We start from the raw sequence: 20,661 nt of genomic DNA, 5'->3' as shown, positions 1-20,661 counted from the left end.
GACGTTGTCGCAATTGAAAATTTGAGGAGGACATTGTCAAATTTGTGATAATTTGAAAGGGTATAAAAAAAAACAGAGAAGTTAAAAGAAATAAAAAATAAAAAATTGAAGAAAAAAAAGAAAAGAACTTAATTTTAGAATTGTGAAAAAAAAAAAAAGCAAAAAAGAATATCCTTTCCCCTCACCAGAAGAGATGTTTACGTAGATAAAAAGTAAGAATATATTACTTTTTTTCTATTCAGTTAGCATATGTTACTTACCTCTTATACAAGTTTTTTTTTTTTTTTAGTACCTCGTATACAAGTTGTTTCTTTTGCTTTACCAATTTCCACCGTGATCCTAAAAAAGCAACATTAATTTGCTTCCGTTGAACGCCAAGTAACTTTCGGCTTTAATCCATATGAACCATTTTAAGCCCATAATTGACCACATCCCGGCCCTACTGAACGATTTTTACTTTGATCTACCCCTTGGAATAAAGACCAAAAGTCTTTATTCCAAAGTTGAGTGGTGTTCGGTTGCCTATAAACGCAAGTTAATTGTCTTTTTGAAGATCGTTGAGATAAGTGGTAAGGTATATATTTTAACGTCTCTTTTAGATTTGTATTAAATTTGCATTGCCCAAATTCTCTTCCTCTTATGTGTCAAGTACCTTCTCCGGATGATAAAGAAAAAGATTTGCATGTCCCACTCTTTTGTGTGAAGTAACTTATTTAGAGTCAAAAGAAGAAAAGGAAAAATAAAAAATAAAAAAAACTTCTAAGCTACATAAAACATATCTTGTGATGAGGTGGAAGTATATTATAATCTTGAATGTTTATTTTTTTTCTTTTCACAATTCTAGAACTTTCTTTTTAAGTTCTATATTTTATTTTATACAACTTTTTTATTAATAGATTAATTGTATAGTCCATGTTTCATGTCGTATATCTAGCAATACAACAAGTCAAATTGGCGAGATCGGTGGAATTGTTTTTTATTTTAAAAACTGTAATTCTGATTTCCTCAACTTTTTATGACATCGGTGGAATTGGATTTGTTTGATGTTTGACTTTTTTTTTTTTATGTGGCTTTGAGGGATAAGAATTTCAGTAGGAGCCCAACAATTGAAAACATTTTCAGTATTATTTTTAACGGAATATCATTATTAGTTTTCCTAGAAAATATTTTTAATTGAAAACATCTTTCGATAAAAAAATAAAATTACAGTGAAACAAACACACCTTAAAAAAATAGTTATCACATGAAAAAAAATATATATATATATACATAGTTTGAGAGGCAATGTATATTTTTTTCCACATAAAAAAGAAAAAAAGAAAAAAAGAAGCCATCTATTTAGTTTGCAGAAAATAGTGGGATTTGAGTGGGCGGGCCATGCAAATTAAATGTTCCACTTTATTCACCTGGAATGGAATTGGGGGCAATTAATGCAATTAAATCTATTCTTTGCGTTAATTGTAGGCAAGTGAACGCCAAAGGTTATTATTCCAATTAAAGTAGAAACAAATAAATAAATATTGAATGGATCGAGCAATTCAATTCCCTCGGCCCTCCACTACTACAACACCACCAAACCAAACCAAACCAAACCAAACAGCAGCCTTTCCAATTCCAACAAATAATACTAATAACCACTTCCATCTTCAAATCTATACTACTACCTCCTCCTACTACTACTCCTACTCGGATCCTCATTATTATTTCCTAATTTCACTCCATCATCCATATATATATATATATATATATATGGAGACGAACAGCATGAGCATCATCCAAGATTTTCTAGGAAGGAGATATTTTTTTGATGCAGAGCTGTGGGCAACATCGGTGGAGAAATATGAGAAAGTTGTTTGTAGGACGTGCCGGAAACCGATATTGGGTGCCGCTTTTTATTACTGGGGTAGAGACATGTACTTTCACATATCATGCCTCAATGTACCCACAAATCACAAAGCCCTTTTGTTACACTTCAGCCCATGGTTGTATGATCCGCATGGTCCCTTCATCTTCACAGAAGAAGTGAAAAATGATGGCAAGGAGGACGTTAACGACGTTGTTTGCTTCGGCTGTGAGAAGCCAGTATCTGGTGCCGGATACAAATGCTCCACCTCCCAATGCAATTTGGTCTTCCATAAATCATGCCTTGAGCTGCCTCTCTCTATAGAATACCCTTTCCACCCAAACCACGTCCTTGCTCTTGTAAAGCCACCAAAAAAACATTGTAATGCTTGCAGTAAAAACTGCAATGCATACCCCTTCTACCGTTGCGATGAGTGTGATTTCAATCTTGATTTCACATGTGCTACCCACTCGCAAATTAATATAAATACTGACAACTGCCAACACACATTCATCTCTCTCTCTAAGCATTTCCAATTCACTTGTGAAGCTTGTGGTGAGGAAGGCAATGAGTTCGCCTCACATTGTAGCATTTGTCAACTCTTGGTTCACACCAAATGTGCTGGATTTTCACGCATCATCAGAATTACAAGTCATGATCACTCTCTCACTCTCACTTACTCTCTTCATCAAGTCAAAGAGCACAATGATATATTTTGTAATCTCTGCTATCAAAAAGTGAAGACAAAGTATGCAGCCTATTATTGTAAGGAATGCAATTATGTTGCCCACTTGGCATGTGCATTTAAATATGAAGAATATGTAGATCTCAAGATTATGCGTGAGGAATCAGAAACAAATGTTATGGAGGTTGAAGGGGCTAAACAGATACAACATTTTAGCCATCGACATGATTTAATTTTTAGCAACAAAGAGCTTGTGGATGATAAGTTTTGTAATGGTTGTAAAGGACTAATCTCCACCCCGTTTTACAGCTGTACACAATGCGACTTCTTTCTCCACAGTAGATGTGCTCAGCTACCAAGAAACAAGCGACATCCACTTCATCCACACTCACTCAACCTTTATATATTTGGACAATTCTTATGTAATGCTTGTCAACGTTACAGGAGTGGCTTCACCTATAGTTGTGGAATGTGTCGCTTCAATTTTGACCTTCAATGTTGTTCAATTCCGGAAACCTTGAAACATGAAGGTCACCAACACCCTTTCTCTCTTGCTGGTAATTCTAATAGAATATGTTCTGTTTGTAATTTCACTTCTTACAACAAACCTTGTGTGCTTGTATGCACGTATTGCGATTTCTCCTTGGGTTTCGAATGTGCAACTCTTCCGCTCGAAGCTAGACACAAAGACGACGATCATCTCCTCAAGCTTACCTACAGTGCTGAAGCTCATTGTGCAGAATACTATTGTCTAATTTGCGAAAAAGAAAGAGATCCCAAACGATGGTTCTATTATTGTGCCCAATGCGACTTCCCTGCTCATTCCCAATGTGTTTTAGGAAAATATTAAGGGAAGAATGATTGGTTCTTGATTGTGAATATTGCTTCAAAATAGTATTATAAAAAGTTTCTTCATTTTTCTTCTATTCATAGCAATCAAAATTAGATGAAGGAAGTTGAGATGTTTTTAGTGTTAACAGGACATCGCTGATTATAGTTTATTTATATTAATTAAACCAGATTCATGTATATCCGATCAATCATTGTTGTATTCAAACTAATTAACGACAACATAAGCCATTTTATTTTAGCATCCGACAAGTCCAAGAGAAAAGAATGGGATTTCTATTATTGAATTAAGGTTATAAATCCCATATATTGATGTTTCTTTGAATTCTTTCACACTCTTTGGAGAATTTCCAACTTAATTAATTAAGGAAGTAATTGCAAGTTAGGGGTTTGCTGTAAGCTCCTTCAACCTGCACAAAGTTGATCAGCTGACCCTTGAGAGTTGAGAAGATCAAACTTGTTCCAGGTCAATTTTTTCAAGATACTGCAAAATGAATAAATTAACACACAAATGATCAATATATATATATACACATTTCAAAGCACTACAAAGAATACAACCACACACACACTAAAGCATTTAAGCTAGAAAACCCAAAAACAACAAGACACCCAATCTTTGTGTCAGCTCCTTCATCACTATATTTTTTGGGCCATAACACATGAATATATATACAATAATAAATTTAGGCTCAATACACCTTATTATTTTAAGAAAACTCAAACAAATGCATAGAGCATTACTTAAGAACATTTGAAAATTTTAAAAATTAAAGAAGAAATTAAAAAAGTGAGTAGATGTGGATCCACTCCGATCATGACATGAATGACCGTGTAACCATTCATTCTCTACATAGGGTAGCCAACATTCACTCTAATTTTTCTTTTTAATCTTGAAAATTTTTTAAATGAGAAATTAGTTCGTATTTTTGTAAGAGTTTAAACAGTTTATTCAAAATATTGCTATAATACAATATGAAAATAATATGAAGAGTGTTTAATATTTTAAGGTTTTTTTTTTTTTAAGAGAGCGGTAATTCTTTTGGTTTGGATAACTTAGAAAAGAAAGGAAGAGAAGAGTAGAAAAAACAGGCGGACAAAAAGACCACGTGTAACCATAACTTCCACTAAAGTAACTCTCAGGGAGAGGGAGAGAGAGCGAGAGAGAGAGAGCAGGATTCACGTTGAACTAGAAAGCTTCTTCGGTCCCAAGCCACCGAATTTCCAAAGGGAAACAAAAATGGCTGCCATACCTTTCTCTGCTTCTTTTAATGGTTTAATGCAAACCAAAATAAACCCAACTTCTTCTTCTTCTTCTTCTCTATGGCCTTCAATGGCTTTTTCGATCCCATCCATCAAAACCTCACTTGGGTCCTCCAAATCAGCCCTTTTTCAACACGGGCTCTCTTTTCAATCATCAACTCTTCTTGGGTATCTCTTGAAATCTCGTTCTTTCGGAGTTAACGCCAGAGCGGCAACGGAGAAGACTATCTATGATTTCACTGTCAAAGTAAGTGTTTTTGGTATTTTGTTTGAAACTCTTCTGTGAGGAACTTGAGTTATGGGCAGTGGGTATTGGGTGTTGGATTAATTATAAACATTTGTGAGTATTCTTGTCACATGTGTGTGTGTGTGAATTTCCAGCATTTGGATGTGACAGAGGAAAAAAACCAAACTTTAAGAACTGGTAAGTGGTAACTCTGTCGTGTATCTTGGCAGTGCCTAATTCGTGGTGAAGAGAAAGTCTCTAGTTGGTTTCAATTAGTAGATGTGAATCTTGTCTTGAATGGTACAATGTGAAGTGAATTCAATTTTAATAACATACTAATTTCTTCATTGAGTTCGTAAAGAAATGTTCATACTCGTGTTTTCTAGTGTGGCTTTATTAGTTAGAGAAAAAATTGCTGTAAACTTAACTTGGAGTACGATTATAAGATTAATAGGTTACCAATGGAAACTCTATCTCCTTCCTGAGAGGTTTTGTTATGTCTTTAACAATTTAAGATCACGATGACCAAATTTGGGGATGAACGTGTGAGTATATAGTTATATTGTGCTTATTATGTATGGAGGTTGTTGACGCAGGATATTGATGGGAAGGATGTTTCTCTTAGCAAGTTTAAGGGGAAGGCTCTCTTGATTGTCAATGTCGCTTCAAAATGGTATTCACGCCTGACTGATGATTTTGCAGCTTTGACTACTTGTGTTTCAGCCAAAGTTTATCCCCTTTTTTATTTTGTCTACTATTTAAAATCCCAGTCTATGTATCATATTCATTTCAATTTGTGGATTTTTTTTTTAATCACAGTGGTTTGACACCTTCAAATTACTCAGAACTGTCTCACATATATGAGAAGTACAAAACTCAAGGTATGCTACAGAAAATGGAGGATAGTGCTGTTATTTTTAGTGTTAAGATCTTTTGAAAATTGACACTTACACCCAATTGAACTGCAATTAACATGTTGGGCTGTTTATCTTTTACCTTTCAGAAATTTGTCCATGCGTCTAGCTACTGCTTTGGTGTTATTAGTCGAAGTAAGAGTTGGATGCACCATTGCTCATTTTTTGAATTTGTAAACAAGTTTTCCCTGTGTTCCCATATTTATGTGATTCAAATAACAGAAAATGTACTCGAGTATGGAACCAAAGACAGCCTTAAGTGACAAAGTTTCTTCTTTTTCTTTGTATTCATGGCAATGAAATGGAGATAAAGGAAGTATTGATGTTTTAAGTGTCAATAGGACAGCACTGATTATGACTCCTAGTACTTATTTTGGATCCCTTCCAAAAGATGGATGTTCGAGGTCAAATCATTTTATAATGTGCTTAGCCCTCATGCTGGATTTTCTATCCCTTGGAAGAGCATTTTGAGAAACAAGGCCTCTCGGGAGTGACATTCATTGTTTAGACAGCAGTGCTAAGGAAGATTTTGACTTTGGATAGCTTTAGAAAGAGGATCGTCATGCTTATCAAAAAAAGAAAGATGCACATCATAATGATGGATTGGTGTTGTATGTCCAAGAAGAGCGGAGAATCCGTCAATCATCTTCCACTCCACTAATTGAGGAGGTGGTGCCCCAATAGGCGGTGGACTTGTTGGCTAGTTGGAGAGGCCAATTTGATAGCAATCATAATATGGAAGTTTGGAGAACAGTTCTGCTTTGCTTGATTTGGTGTATTTGGAAAGAACATTATGCTCAAATTTTGAAGATTGTGAGAGAACGGTGATAGAAGTAAAAGTTATTTTGTTCAAAACTCTTAATGGGGGATGGTTGCTTTCAATGGTTCTCACTTTCTAATTTTCTAGAATTTCTGAATTTGTTTTCTTCTTTTTCTCCCTAATTGGTGCTATCTTTTTTATACTCCATGTGTAATTGGGTTGCTCCCGAAAGCACTTTCTAATAAGATTGAATTACTTATCAAAAAATAAATTTATTTATGTAAGGTTTGTGGCTGATTTGGGTGTGTCAAATTGTTTGTATTTGTCTATCAAGTTGTCCTAAAAATATGAAAACAACCCATCATCACTCACTGTTCCCTGATGCAGTTGCTCAACACGTGGTCCTGAAGAAATGATAGGTGTGGGAAGTTTAATTGGTCCTGCAAATGTTAGATGGCCGCCTTTGATGCATATCTGATCCATCATTGTTTTGTATAAATTTAGGATAAAATTAAGTCATTTCATTGTAAAGCATCTGAGAAGTCCTTAAAAAAAGAAAGAGTGAGATTTATTATTGATGCGTCTTTCACACACGTGGAGAATTTCTAAGTCAAGGAAGAAATTGTTTTCTCATGAGTGTGATACTTTTAAATTGTTTTCTCATTGCAGGATTTGAAATTCTAGCTTTCCCTTGCAATCAGTTTGGTGGGCAAGAACCTGGATCAAACCCAGAAATCAAGCAGTTTGCTTGTACAAGGTTTAAAGCAGAATTTCCGATTTTTGATAAGGTGTGTTAAATGCATTTTTCTTCTGTACATAACAAGATTGTCAGAGAGCCATAGCCTAGTACTAAGGGTTTTCGCAACAGGTTGATGTCAATGGGCCAAGTACTGCTCCAGTTTACCAATTCCTGAAATCAAATGCTGGAGGATTTTTAGGTGATCTTATCAAATGGAATTTTGAGAAGTTCTTGGTGGACAAAAATGGTAAAGTTGTTGAGAGATACCCACCAACAACATCACCTTTTCAAATTGAGGTATGTTTTTCCTCCATTATTTTTTGGCATTCAATTCTGGAGTTTGGAAGTTCCTTGATATCAAGTACTGGTTGAAATCAATTGTTTCAACTTTTACAAATTATTGGCAATGGTAATGAAGCTGTCTGCCCTACTTGAAATATTTCAGGACACCTAATTGTTATGAAAATCAAGTTGTTTTACACTTATAATTCCTATGGAGATGTAGCCATACCAAATGGTTTCATAATACAAGAACGGCATCTAAAGTGAAATTTTTTCAAAGTAGGTCATATTCGGAAATTAACATGAGTGCTCCTCACAAATCTGTTTTCAACCTCTTTTTGGATTAAAGCTTTGCAGGGAGAGAACTAATTTTAAAAACTTAGACATGTAATCAATTGCATCTAATGATTTCCCACATTTATTCCTGGTATATAGAAGGTTTCATATACCTAATTTTATGGTCAAGGGGTTGAATTTGTTGTTGATCTGCAATCCATTTGCAATATATAGATGACATTTGACTCTTCGAAAGTTGATTTTTAGCAAATGAATGAACCTTTTTTACTTTTGTTTTGAGTTGTTGAATTGTGCTAGCCTCTATATTGTGGTTTAGTTAATTTAAGTTTGAAACTGTTAGTAACTTCAATCCAAAGGTACCCACTATTCAGAAGTTTATGATGTAGGCAGTCGACCAGAGTTAGTTCACATGTGATAAGGTTCTCAAAGAGAGAACTCACTACACATAATTTGTTTTTTTGAGGGGTGGGGGATGGGGATAGAGTTCATTTGATGCATAAGGCAGTTAATTCAGTAACATAATCATCAACCCGCACCCTTAATCAAAATGAGATCGAAATTTTGAACAGTGCTGTTGAAGTCTTTTTGGCCGAATGAGGAACCTAAAGTCGAGTACGCCGAATGATGGGGAGTTTAAGATAAGGGAGATGGCTAGCTCCCATTTTGTAGCTCCATAGACCCAATGGACCCAAAAAAAAAGGTCTGAAGTTGGTGTCGTGTCATGATGCTTGTACATATTGGATTTTCTGTCTGTTTCTGAGACTAATTGGCTTGGAAACTACGGCATCAATTGTTTACTTTTTTATAGTGAAATTCTTCCAAAACTTCCTCTTACATGTGAAGACCATTGGAATAGATTGCTTTCTACTTCTCTGATTGATTGCGTAAATTATTTCAGAAGGATATCCAACGGGTCGTCGCAGCATGAACATAGAGCTGCAAAGGCACGCATGGCATGATCAGCCATGCTGACAGTGAGAGAAGAAGAAAGACTGTATGTGGTATATGTAAATATCTGGATTACTCATCACTCACATAGTTGTACTTTCTGTACAAGTTATTTGTGATTCATACTTATAAAGTTGCTTTCTTCCTGTTTTGCAATTGATTCATTAAATCCACAAATGTTTATGATTGCTGCAAAGTTCCCCACATATGGTCTCCAGGCCTCATCCTTTTTGAAATATACTGTTACAGTCCTCAAAAAGTAAGGACTATTGAGTCCTTATATCTATGCCCACCTCTGGATTACTGAGAGTATGATTTAGTCTGTATTTAAGTTAGTTTGGAAGTCTTTATGTTTAATAAGTTCTCATAATGAGGTCCCCAAGGGGCAGCTCAATCGGCTGAGGACCACGTCTCATGAAGCGGAAGTCACTAGTTTGAATTTTCATTTCCCATTTTTCTCCTATTGTGCGGACATATATATATTAAAAAAAAGAAAAAAGAAAAAAGTTTTCATTGTTGTTGGAGACTTGGAGTCATCTATTGTAAAAGGGCATCTAATCCTAGATGGATGTGAGGTCTTGAGATTCCTCTAAAATCTTCTCATATTCCCAAACATATATTGGAAGGAGGTTTAGGTTCTCTTTAAGAATTTATCTAAATTTATCCCGTTACAGATTTGATATTCAGGATCATAACGTATACCAAATCATAACGTATACCAAATACACATAGGAAATATCAAAAGAAAGGACATCAAGGATGATCATTAGATGTGTGTTTTGGATGCATTTTGTGTTTCCCATGTTTATCATTGCTGCTTTCCTACAAGTTGTGCACTGCCCTAACTTTGAAGTTTTGCGCATCGCATTATCATTCGGTCAATGTGACAATTGACAAACATGAAAATTAAGTTAAAATATGAAAAAAAAAAAAAAAAAATTAGGAAAGGGAGGAAATTTCAATTGTTTTTCTACGATTCTAATATCTTCTTTGGAAATGGTACAAAATCGTAAAATCTTATGATCTACCATCTATTCATTTATTATTTTACTTTTTAAAGGGCACAACAATTAGTACACTAGAGGTTTCTCCTTCTCAATTCTCTCGTGCTAGGAAAATATCTTCTCAATATTCTAACACCCACAATGGATACGGATCGCCCACAATGAATACAGATGTAATGCTACACTTAACTCCTATTTCTTTATACTTGTAGGTGGCTTTTAAAACCACAATTAGATACGAGATAGATCTTTATTGAATTTTAATCTAATGGTAATTTTAAAAGCTATCTATGAATATGGGAAATGAGTGTGGAGAAGTGGGAGTAAGTTTAACATTAGCTGCATTATTCTTGCTTTAATGGGTGATCAGCCAACTCTTAAAACATACTACAACCAAATGCTGAAGTACAATAGAAATACTGCAACTACTTAAATAGTTTCCTAGTTGAAATTTAAAATCTAGAAGATATTGCAAATGATCCTATAATTTAGGATTAGAAAAATTATGATTTACAAATTAGTAATGCTACTCTTTACACCTATTTATCACATTCATTTCACATTAGCTAATGTGACATGTTTTAAGTGGCTGACATAAAAAGTCATGTGAAAAAAACAATGTTAGTCAGTGTGAACCGCTTTGTTAGCCACTAACTGCTATAATCACTAACCGCATTAACCGTTAACCGCTTTTGAAAGCGGTTATTAAAAAATCGCCTAGCGGTTAGCGGTTATTGGGTTTTTGAAAACCGCTAACTGTTTTATATATATATATATATAGTTTTATTTTATATATATGTTGTGTACAAGACTACAAGTGAAGTAATGATTTATAAAAATTATTGTAATTTTATTTGTATTATATGTTGTATAAATTCGTAGAAGATGACCAACAAGGATTTTGGTATATAGCAATTTTTAATGCTAAAATGAACATGAAAAGGAAAAGAAAAATTGTTTAAAGTGAGCAAAAAACGTTTAAAGTGAGCCCCAAAACCAGTCCAAAACCACAAAAAAAAAATAAAAGCCTAAAAAAAGCGGTTAGTAAAAAAACGGTTATTCGGATGTGGTTAACTGTTAATTGGGTGCAGTTAGCGGAGGCGGTTAATAAAATTTACTAACCGCTTAAGTGGTTTTAGCCATTAACCGCTAAACTCAACCGCCTTTTCACCCCTAGAACAAAGTGTGATAAATGAATGTGAAAAATAACTCTTTACAAATATAAGAAATGCTACACTTCTCAAAAAAAAATTTCAAAAATTAATTCACAAATAATGTACCACGATCTCGTAAAATAGTGACACACTTTTCAAAATAATACACGAAATAAATTTTAGAGAAACATTTTGAGAAAGTGTTGCACTTTTTCGAGCTGGGCTAGACTATGGTCTACAAATCAGACGGCCCAAAACAATCTGAGAACCCATCATTCGCATTTCCAATTTTGCCCTCGTCGCTGACCTGGCAATATGCCACTCCTCAAGTCTTCGTCTCACTTTGGGTACTTTGCGTCGCCGCGAAGAGAACCATTTGCTTTCACTGAGCTTTGTCCGATCACTTTGTTCCATCGCTTTGTTCCACATGGTAATATTTATTTATTTATTTATTATTTATTTATTTATTTTGATTTTCTCGCTCTATTATTTATTTCTTTATTGGTTTATATAATCAATTTCTTTGAATCGCAAAACCACTTTTCGTAATCGCTGATCCTTTTCTCTAGTATTAGGGTTTTGTTAGTGTGATAGAACTTCTTCGTCTTAGCGTTTTGGTTTTTACTTTCAATTTTCAGTTCTGTTCCTTTTTTTCTGCTTGGTTGCCGAGAAAATGTAGGTAAATAGATGGGTAAGTCTTAGATTTTTTATTTGTCGGGAAAAAAGAAAGAAGTCAAGCTTTTTCCCTGTTTCGGAAGCGGGGATTTGAAAAGTGTTCACTTTGGGCCGGTCTTTGTTTCTTTTTCAATTTTCTTGGGAAATGAAAACAGCATGGAAGTGAGGCTTAATTTTCTCCCCTCAACCGTTTTATAGGGAACCAAACGATGGGCTAGGGTTTTGATTCCTGCTTGATATATTACCTGATTTAGGAAAAAGAAAATAGTCGTAGCTTTTTCCTTGTTTGGGAAACGGCCAAACGGGATTTGAAAAGTGTTCACTTGGGGCGGTCTTTTTTTTTTGGAAACGATAACAGCATGGAAATTAGGCTTAATTTTCTCCCCCCAACCTTTTTCTAGGGAACCAAACGATGGGCTAAGGTTTTAATTCCTGCTTCATATATATTACATGATTCAGGATTTTGCTATTTTAATAATGCATAAGCTGATACAATATTTTCTATTTAATTTTATTTCGAACTCTAATTGGAGGTAGCAAGTTCTAACATCTGATGCTTGGTGATTTTAATTCTGGATCTTAGCTTCTTTTTTTTTTTTTTTTTCATGATGTGGAAACTTAATCTTATATTTGAGCCCCAAAATGACCTCTGGTAGGGGTAAATTGGTTTTCCTTGGTTTAGAAATTCAATTATGCATTTCTTACTTACCAGTCTAGTGATGTGATTTATTTACACTTAAAAGTATTTCGGATGGTCCATCAAAGTGGACAAGGCTATGTTTACTACAAAAATTTTCCGTACGGTTCATAGAATAATGTGGAACAATGAATCTTTGATGGTCATATATCTATGCTTACTAATAATAATTATTGATTTCTTCCTTCTCATTGTCTGTACTTTGGGTGGGGAATGATGGTCTATGTGATGTTTAGTAAGGTTTAATATTGGGATATGATAGATAGATTGTTAATGTGAAATGATATATGAGGAGAAGGATGCAAAGTTTTTCCTATTAATTTGGTAGTAAAATTAACATATCTGGAATCTGGTGACCTGGTCTATATTTATTTTAACCGTTTCTGTGATGCATCAAGCTCTAGCCGTCCATTAGTCTGACAATATGTCGAAGTAAGAAATTTCTTTTTCTTGATAATACTTTAGGACCTATCATATTTTAATCCACAATGTGTTTACCAGTTGCAATTCACTAGCTCTGGCTGAGCTTATCCTATCCAAGGGAGCTTTTGCTACCTTCTTCTAAGAGGTTAATTTAAGAAGATTATTTAATTTGTACTTATCAAAAAAAAAAGGAAGATTATTTAATTTGTTTTTACTCTGGTTGAGAATAACTGAATGCTGCAAGTTAAACTTTGTCCATATTCAGCCGAATCAACTTGTTTGCTTAGCTGTATTGCTTGCACATTGAAGAATGGAGGTGGAAAAGTTCTATGTTTTCTGTAATAGCGGAGTTGTAGTCCTAGTCTTTTGGCTAGCTTGCTGATTTTAGGCATCTAAAAAAGTGGCGAAAGGCTTCACCAGGTCTTTCGGTAGACCCTTCCTGACTTCAGAAGTGTGGCGAGAGCACTGAACAATTAATTTGTGAATTTGATGGTATATAGATAGGTCATTTAGTTGTGGAATTGATGATTTTATCATGTTAGACTAACATTGAATAATCAGTTGTTTGGCCAAGCAGTTAATTAAATCATTACTCTCAAGGGGGATTTTCGGCCGCTAGTTAACTGTCTTCAGGGCTTCAATTTCCAACTAAATCTGAGACAAATCTTTTTAGATATGATCATGATTCATCATGAGTTGCTAAGAGGCAATGCGCACTATAGAATTTTAAGTTATGTTGGTGAAACACATCATCTAAATGAGCTATATCTCAAATGGAGCTTCCTCCCCTTGTAAGAACAAGGTGGAGGCTAAAGTTTTTGGGTTCAAAACTCATTGGATGCTGTGTAACTTCCCTATATAAAATAAATAAATAAAAAAGAACATTTACCTCAATGAATCCTCCACCCTGGAACGGGTAAGTGGAGTTGATGTTCTACATGTGCACATAACAGCATTGATTCAGTCTGTTGTCACTCATTTAATCTCTGTAGTTTATGTTATAGTTATACATTGTTTTGTGGAAACATGTACATGCTCTTCACTAAGTTCTTCAATAATTGTTGCTCATGTTCCCTTCTCCCTTATTTGCATTGCTACCTTTTGCATCCTGTATTAACACTTCCCCATTACCTTATCTATGTTATATTTATATGTGCTGGGTTTATAACATTGCAGCTATGTCTATCAGTTTCTCCCGCTAAATCTCTAAATGACCTTTCTTGAGCATATAATGAAGTTTTCATTCTGTACATGCCAGATCTTTTAGTGTGAAATTGTTCACCTTTCCTTATGTGATCAATTACATGCCTGTTACTGGCTATGATGCCAACTAATTGTCTTCTGTCTTCATATGCAGGCTAATAGGCACACTATTATTTTGATGCAAACTTCTCCGAACAGATCCACTAGAACATTTATGGATTATGAGTCAATAAGTCAGGCTATGGATGGTATGTGATGTATTATGTATGTTTAATATGGTTGTTGTTTACTAGCACACCATCTTCATCATCATCTACATGTACTGTTTTATGCTAGACTTCAGCAAAGGTTCAATTTTCTTTGGCGACACAATCAATTAGGGTGGTGATTTCATATACCATGACTGAGGACCTTTCTGTTTTGTTTTGCTTTCCCTTGTTTTGTGTTCCCCCTCCATTTCCTCCATTTTCTTTCTTTTTACTTTAGTGTTCTAACTTTTTTTTTCCTCTTCGTTAGATTTTTCATTGCCGAAACTAAATAAATAAGTACTCAATTTTTCACAATAGTTAGCTCCATATATTTGTTTTAGGCAAATGCTTTCTTGCATTCTCCTCACCATCTCCTCTCTCTTGATGTTTTTTTTTTTTTTTTTGGAAAAAATCAAGATGTTAAAGGAGGGAAGATGGTGGGGGAGATGGTGAGGAGAATGTATTGTAGCAAATCTCTTTGTTTTATGTCATGTTTGTGTACAAAGCACTTGAATTTGTGGTTTTATGTAGGTCTAATAAACCTTTGTGGTATTGTGTAAGCATGAGTGATCTGTAATTCAGAGGTATTCATTAAGATGGATGAGACCCAGACAAAGAGTCCCATGGTCAGGAAAATATTTTTTACTTTATTAAAGAATTGCTGGAATTATTTTAGTTATTGGTGGGTTACCCATACAATCATCTCTCTCTCTCTCTCTCTCTCTCTCTCTCTCTCTCTCTATATATATATATATATAGTGTGTGTGTGTGTGTGTGTGTGTGTGTGTGTGTGACAATAAGGAAAAAGGTTTCATTTGCAAGGTGTAACCACCAGTAAACTGGAAATTGGAAATGCAGCTGCTAGAGTAACGTATGAGCATATATTTGAACCAGCCGTATATGAAAATCTATAATCTATAAACTCAACATCTACTCTGCTAGGTAAAAATTGATATATTTGTCGCATTTGATGTGGACTGCGACAAAGTGAAAAGGACTTGACAATGGACACCCCTATTGGACTAGACTCTGACTTAGAACATCCAACATCCACTGGCTGAAGAGGGGAAAATTGGAAAAAGTGCTACCTATGCGGCCCCCCCTCCCCCCCACATTTCCATTTTTTGTTCCCTGATGATCACTGATTTAGGAGATAGATCTATTTTGCTGATGGATAAAATGCTGAAGAAAATAAAATCGAATCTAAATGGCTCCAAACTGTAATTTGGTTGATCTCCCAATGTTCTTGCATTTACTAGAGGTTATGATGTTACTCTGTGTGTGTATAGGTATATGTGGACTATATGAAAGGAAGCTTAAGGAGTTGAATCCAGCCATCAGAAACATCACTTATGACATTGCAGATCTCTATAATTTTATTGATGGCCTGGCAGATTTGAGTGCCTTAGTGTATGTCTCTCTCTCTCTCTCTCTCTCTAGATTTTAGTTACAGAGGCTAGCCAGTTAGCCAGTTGATCACCTATTAGATGATTTCCAATTTGTTTTGGTGATAATGAATATCCCCTTTTTTCTATGGAAAATTAAGAATATTTATGTTTACGCACCGTGATTTATAACTGATACACTTGCCATTTGGTTCTGGCTTACAGCTATGATCACTCAATCCATGCTTATTATCCATATGACCGGCAATGGATTAAACAGCGCACCTTTCAACATCTAAAGAAATTGGCTCACTAAATGTATTATGATGCTGCGGCTTATGTATCTAATTACCACCAGATTGTCTGTAGACTTGGATTCTGTATAACTGGAATGGGTTTGATGTCTAGAATTTTGAGTTGTATCTGATGTCAAGGTGTTTTATATGGAAGGTGGACCCTCTCTCTTTGTGAGCATATATTTTTGAACAAACACAGCTTTGTGCTCAAGTTTCAGATGAAAAGCAACTGCTTTTGTTTGGTAATGTTAGTATGTATGGAAGAACTCCCTTGCCTCGCTAGGAAGGTTGGCCCTGATATTGAACTCTCTTAGTTTCCTGTGAACTTTCATTGGTTTTCTGGGATGTGCTTCCCTGAATTGTTCTCTACACATGCTTTTTGACAGAATTTCCTCCAACAACTTTATTAGTACTATTAAAAAAGCATAAGCTTTTGACATGTTCACTAGACATATGTTAATTTTATAGACCGGATTGAAAGAAATTTCTACAACCTAGGATGTGTTTGTTAAACGATTTTGGTTTGATATTGTAGCAAAAATTGATTGATGTAAAATTGATTGTTTGGTATAGAAAAATGAAAAAATTTTGTTTTGTAGTGATTTTTTTTATTTGAATAGTAATAAAAAGTCATTGATGCAATGTAAAAAGTAGGAGAATGTTGAAAAAATGAAAAAGTAAGATGAATAGTATTGAAACAAAAATGTTTACCAACGGAGCCCTAATTTGAACGAAAATACTATTCATAACGATTGACCGGCTAGCAATAACAAAAAGTTAATTTGTTACAACATTTCTTAATGTCTCAATCCTAAAATTGATAATACCTTGCATACAATTTGAATAGTCAATGGCTGCAATTCTTTTTTTCTTTTTAAAAAAGAGTGTTTACTATCCTATTTCCTGGGCTGGTTTTTTTTTTTTTTTTTAATAAATAAAAAGTAGATATGGGTATGTAGATTAGGATTCTCAATTTCAAGTAAAATAAAGATGGTTCATTTTATGATTTATATTAAATTTTACAAATTAAATAGTTTGCATGGTGAATGTGGTGTCGCAGTTTTTAAGATACTATATACACAAAACAAAATTTTTGATTATAAAATGAATCTTGTTCATTTCACTTGAAATTGAGAGGATCCTATTATGCATAGCGTATAGTTCCAAGGATTATAATTCTTTTAAGTTCTTAATATCCTATCTTATAAAAACTCTTAAATCGCAAGTATTCTTTTTTTATTAAAAAAGAAAAATCAAATTATTGAAAATTTGTGTTACATTAACATTTATCATTTTATTGATTTAACAAGTATTATTTTTCGCATTTTTCATATTTTATCACATTTTAAAAGTAACAAAATGCTAATGTGATAAAATCTTAACTATGTTATCTAAAAACAATAATTAAGATTTAATAAATTTTAAGCAATCTTTATCCCAAGCACCAAAACCCCTAATTTTGTTTGGAAGTCATAAAAAAAATAAATAAATAAATAAATAAATTTGTAGCTAACACGTGATATCCAAATGGATACCCTGTGGCCTGTGCTAGAACCAGACTATCTGGGTTTTTTCTCAGCCGCTACCCGACCCGATATCATCTCTACACAGTCCCCAAAACCCTTCAGAACTCGAGCAACTCGTCATCTTAAACCCTAGAAACTGACCAACCACTGATTCGAATCGCTCCACTCGGTCCGTTCTTGATCGTTACTTTACGCTCTTTTCCATTTCGGAATTACACTTGTTTGTGATTGTTTAGGTCGATCGAAGCAAACAGAGGCCAGAGAAAATGGTAGTGAGGATTCGATTGTCGAGGTTCGGATGTCGAAACAAGCCGTTTTACCGTGTCATGGCCGCCGATAGTAGATCTCCTCGAGACGGCAAGCACCTCGAAGTTTTGGGATACTACAATCCCTTGCCAGGTTTCCTCGCTCACATTTGTTCCAGTTCCTAAATTGTTTCATTTTGCTTTCGAAAGTGCTAGCGTTTTATTGTATTTGTTTTCTTCCTGTTTGGAATCTCACCTGGTTTTTGATGCGTTTGGTTGCTGAGAAAATATGAGAAAAGATAAGGAATTGAAATGTGAGCGTAGTATGGATTTTGGGCTCAGTGAGCTTGAGTTTTCAGTGTTTGGGAACTAGGAAAAGATAAGGAGGAGAAATTGGATTCTATTTTTTGGGGGTGGGGTTGCAAGCTGGAAAAGAAATTAGAGTTTTGAATGATAAACCATTGATATCTTGAGCTTTCGTTTCTTTTCCCTCCTTATCCTTAGCAACCAAAGGGAGGATTGATGATTTGTGATTTACTCATTGTTTGCAATATGTATGAATTTGTGTAGGCCAAGATGGTGGAAAAAGAATGGGTCTTAATTTTGAAAGAGTGAAGTAAGTACTTTTCTTCTATTTATAGTGCCTTTTTACTTTCAACTGATATGTTTTGAATTCTCTGCGAAAATTAACATTGGGACTTAATTGTTAGTCAGATTTAGAATCTTCTATTTGTTATTTAAAATAATTGTTTATAGCTCCCCCCTCCAATTGGAGGTAGTTCCAGATTAGAACCGGATAATTGCATATACTGTATATATAAATGTATAGATGTTATTGATCTATTGCTTTAGAAGTGGATTATTTGTTTGCTTGCATGTTCCTCGTTTTGAGTATAGAGGACAGATTTTGAAGGGGATGGAACAGTGGTAAGGTTAATATTTTGAGTTTTATATCCATTCCAGAACTAGAATGCAGCAAGCTTATGGGTGTGGATGTGGTTATGTAGTAATTCAAGTGCCTAGAACAGGATGTTTGGCTTTCTACCACTGAGAGAATAGATAAAACCTTTCTATTTGTATGAAGTTTCTAATTCATTGCCCTTGTTTTCAGTTGAATGAGACTTACTAATTTCATCCTCACTATCTGCAGATATTGGCTATCTGTTGGTGCACAAGCCTCGGAACCTGTGCAGCGCATTCTTTTCAGAGCAGGGTTACTGCCGCCACCACCCATGATGGCAATGGGACGTAAAGGTGGACCACGTGACACACGTCCTGTTGATCCGATGACTGGCCGTGTATTGACTCCAGAGAAGCAAGCTAGTGCTGACCAGCCAAAAGCCTCTGAAGGTGATGAAGATTGTGAAGAGATTGCAAGTACATCGTGAAAGTCTTCATTGCAGTTGTTAAGACCTTCTTCTTATTTTTGTTTCTCTGATCTCTTTTTAGGGGGAGGGGGGTTTCCGGGGTATCAAGAGTCCATATTTCTGCTTGGATATCCTCCAGAGAAGCAGTTTGGTCTTGCTTAATTCTGAAGAATAACTCTCAATCTTACTTGGGAGGACGGCACCTTATGTGGTGAAATTGGCACTTAATTCCACCACATCATACAGGGATGTTAAGTGTTGTGTAATGGCTCCAATGTCGAATGTTCTTTTAAGAAAATTCCTGAATTGAATGTTTTGGGGAGGCTGCTGTATTGAATATTAGATCTTTCTCAGATTATGCTTTATCTAGATATAGTTGAGATTTGTGTCTTGCTGTTCTCTCTTTCTTTTCCCTCTTCTTTTTACTGCCAATCGAAATCTCTCCATTGAACCACACAACTCTTTTTTTTTTTTTTTTTTTTTAATTGAGAATAGATTTGCAGAACAAGGGTATTTATGAAAGGATAATGAGTTCCATGAGGGTATTTTCTATGTGGGAAAATGATTTGTGATTCTCTGAATGTAGGAGTGATGGAACTGTTCTCCAATCTATAGGAGTTGTAAAAAATGTAAGGTAGTATAGGAGGACAGAAGTATGTTTCTGATAAAGATTCTAGGAATAAATGCATTTTTGGTTCATAAGGTTTGAGGCTGACAAATATGTTTATGAGTTTTAAAAAGTGATTAATCTCTCCATTGGATAGTGAGCTTCAACGACGGCGTTCGGGTTGAAAACTTTTAGCACAGCCTTTCAGCTATAACATATATCAATTCCGCATTAGCTACACTCATCACTAGTGGCATGATGGGGCGCCTTTGTTGATTCGTTGAATTAGGGTCATGGCATCACTAGAACTTGGCCCTTCCCTGGCTTTAATAGAATGTGGGCAAAAAAATAGCCCTCAACATCCAGTCGCATCAAAACCTTTTTCCATGGTGGTTGAACCACTCCGGGGTGGCTCAAATCACCTCAAAAACACTCTAGGATGGGTGGGCAGACGACCCATTGGGTTAGGAGTATCCGTCACCCCTAAAACCTCCTTTAGGGATGCCAAAACTCTCCCACCCCCACCTCCAAGAAAGAGGATGGTCCAACCAACCTAGGTGGAGAGGAGAGGGAGAGCATTTTTTTATTTATTTTTTATTTTTTAAAACTTCACTGACCTTATGATGTTTCGACACTTTGCAATCACATCCTTAGAAGTTTTAAAAGTTAAAGTCACATGCACTTTTAGTATTAAAAACTCAATTAGAACTCCCTTTCAAGAAACTCTACCGTCAATCATCATGCAAAATAAAATTGTCACAAACGTGACATCTCAAGTTAAGGATTTTGCGCCAAGTCCAAGAGCAATCCCCGTAGGCCAACAGCCTAAGGGGCCAAAAGTTCCTATCTCCTTATTATCTTTGTAAAACTAACAAAAACACAAAATTACCCTTAATTATTATTTTTTTTTTTTTGCAACTCTTAACAATTTTTTGGAAAACAAAAAAAATGAAAAATGCTAGACTTCTAACAAATTTGCAACTCTTTAACAATTTTGACACATTAGATTGTGAGTAGAGGAGGAT

The 20,661-nt window shown here is 35.0% G+C and overlaps 4 protein-coding genes across 4 annotated transcripts; all 4 read left to right on the top strand.

Annotated features, from left to right (window-relative positions):
* Window positions 1-1,764: 1,764 nt before the first annotated feature.
* On the top strand, window positions 1,765-3,378 carry LOC132189517 (uncharacterized). Its single transcript, XM_059604258.1, has one exon. It carries the CDS (start codon window positions 1,765-1,767, stop codon window positions 3,376-3,378), a length of 1,614 nt encoding a protein of 537 aa, XP_059460241.1.
* Window positions 3,379-4,521: 1,143 nt separating this feature from the next.
* LOC132189684 (phospholipid hydroperoxide glutathione peroxidase 1, chloroplastic-like) lies at window positions 4,522-8,957 on the top strand. Its single transcript, XM_059604451.1, has 6 exons — window positions 4,522-4,887; window positions 5,463-5,539; window positions 5,686-5,747; window positions 7,210-7,328; window positions 7,409-7,576; window positions 8,757-8,957. Exons 1-6 carry the CDS (start codon window positions 4,618-4,620, stop codon window positions 8,784-8,786), a joined length of 726 nt encoding a protein of 241 aa, XP_059460434.1. The 5' UTR covers window positions 4,522-4,617; the 3' UTR covers window positions 8,787-8,957.
* A 2,342-nt stretch (window positions 8,958-11,299) lies between these two features.
* Window positions 11,300-16,210, top strand: LOC132190110 (enhancer of rudimentary homolog). The gene is made up of 4 exons (XM_059604998.1): window positions 11,300-11,394; window positions 14,117-14,210; window positions 15,500-15,620; window positions 15,821-16,210. The coding sequence occupies exons 1-4, from the start codon at window positions 11,392-11,394 to the stop codon at window positions 15,909-15,911; spliced, it is 309 nt and encodes a 102-aa protein (XP_059460981.1). The 5' UTR covers window positions 11,300-11,391; the 3' UTR covers window positions 15,912-16,210.
* A 1,219-nt stretch (window positions 16,211-17,429) lies between these two features.
* LOC132189766 (small ribosomal subunit protein bS16m/bS16c-like) lies at window positions 17,430-19,421 on the top strand. Its single transcript, XM_059604551.1, has 4 exons — window positions 17,430-17,816; window positions 18,233-18,278; window positions 18,813-19,012; window positions 19,112-19,421. The coding sequence occupies exons 1-4, from the start codon at window positions 17,684-17,686 to the stop codon at window positions 19,189-19,191; spliced, it is 459 nt and encodes a 152-aa protein (XP_059460534.1). The 5' UTR covers window positions 17,430-17,683; the 3' UTR covers window positions 19,192-19,421.
* Window positions 19,422-20,661: the final 1,240 nt, after the last annotated feature.

This window comes from Corylus avellana, chromosome ca8 (genome assembly GCF_901000735.1).
Source record: "Corylus avellana chromosome ca8, CavTom2PMs-1.0".
Lineage (NCBI taxonomy): Eukaryota > Viridiplantae > Streptophyta > Magnoliopsida > Fagales > Betulaceae > Corylus > Corylus avellana.
Note: the sequence above shows the minus strand (reverse complement) of the source record. Positions and strands in the feature narration are given on the sequence as shown.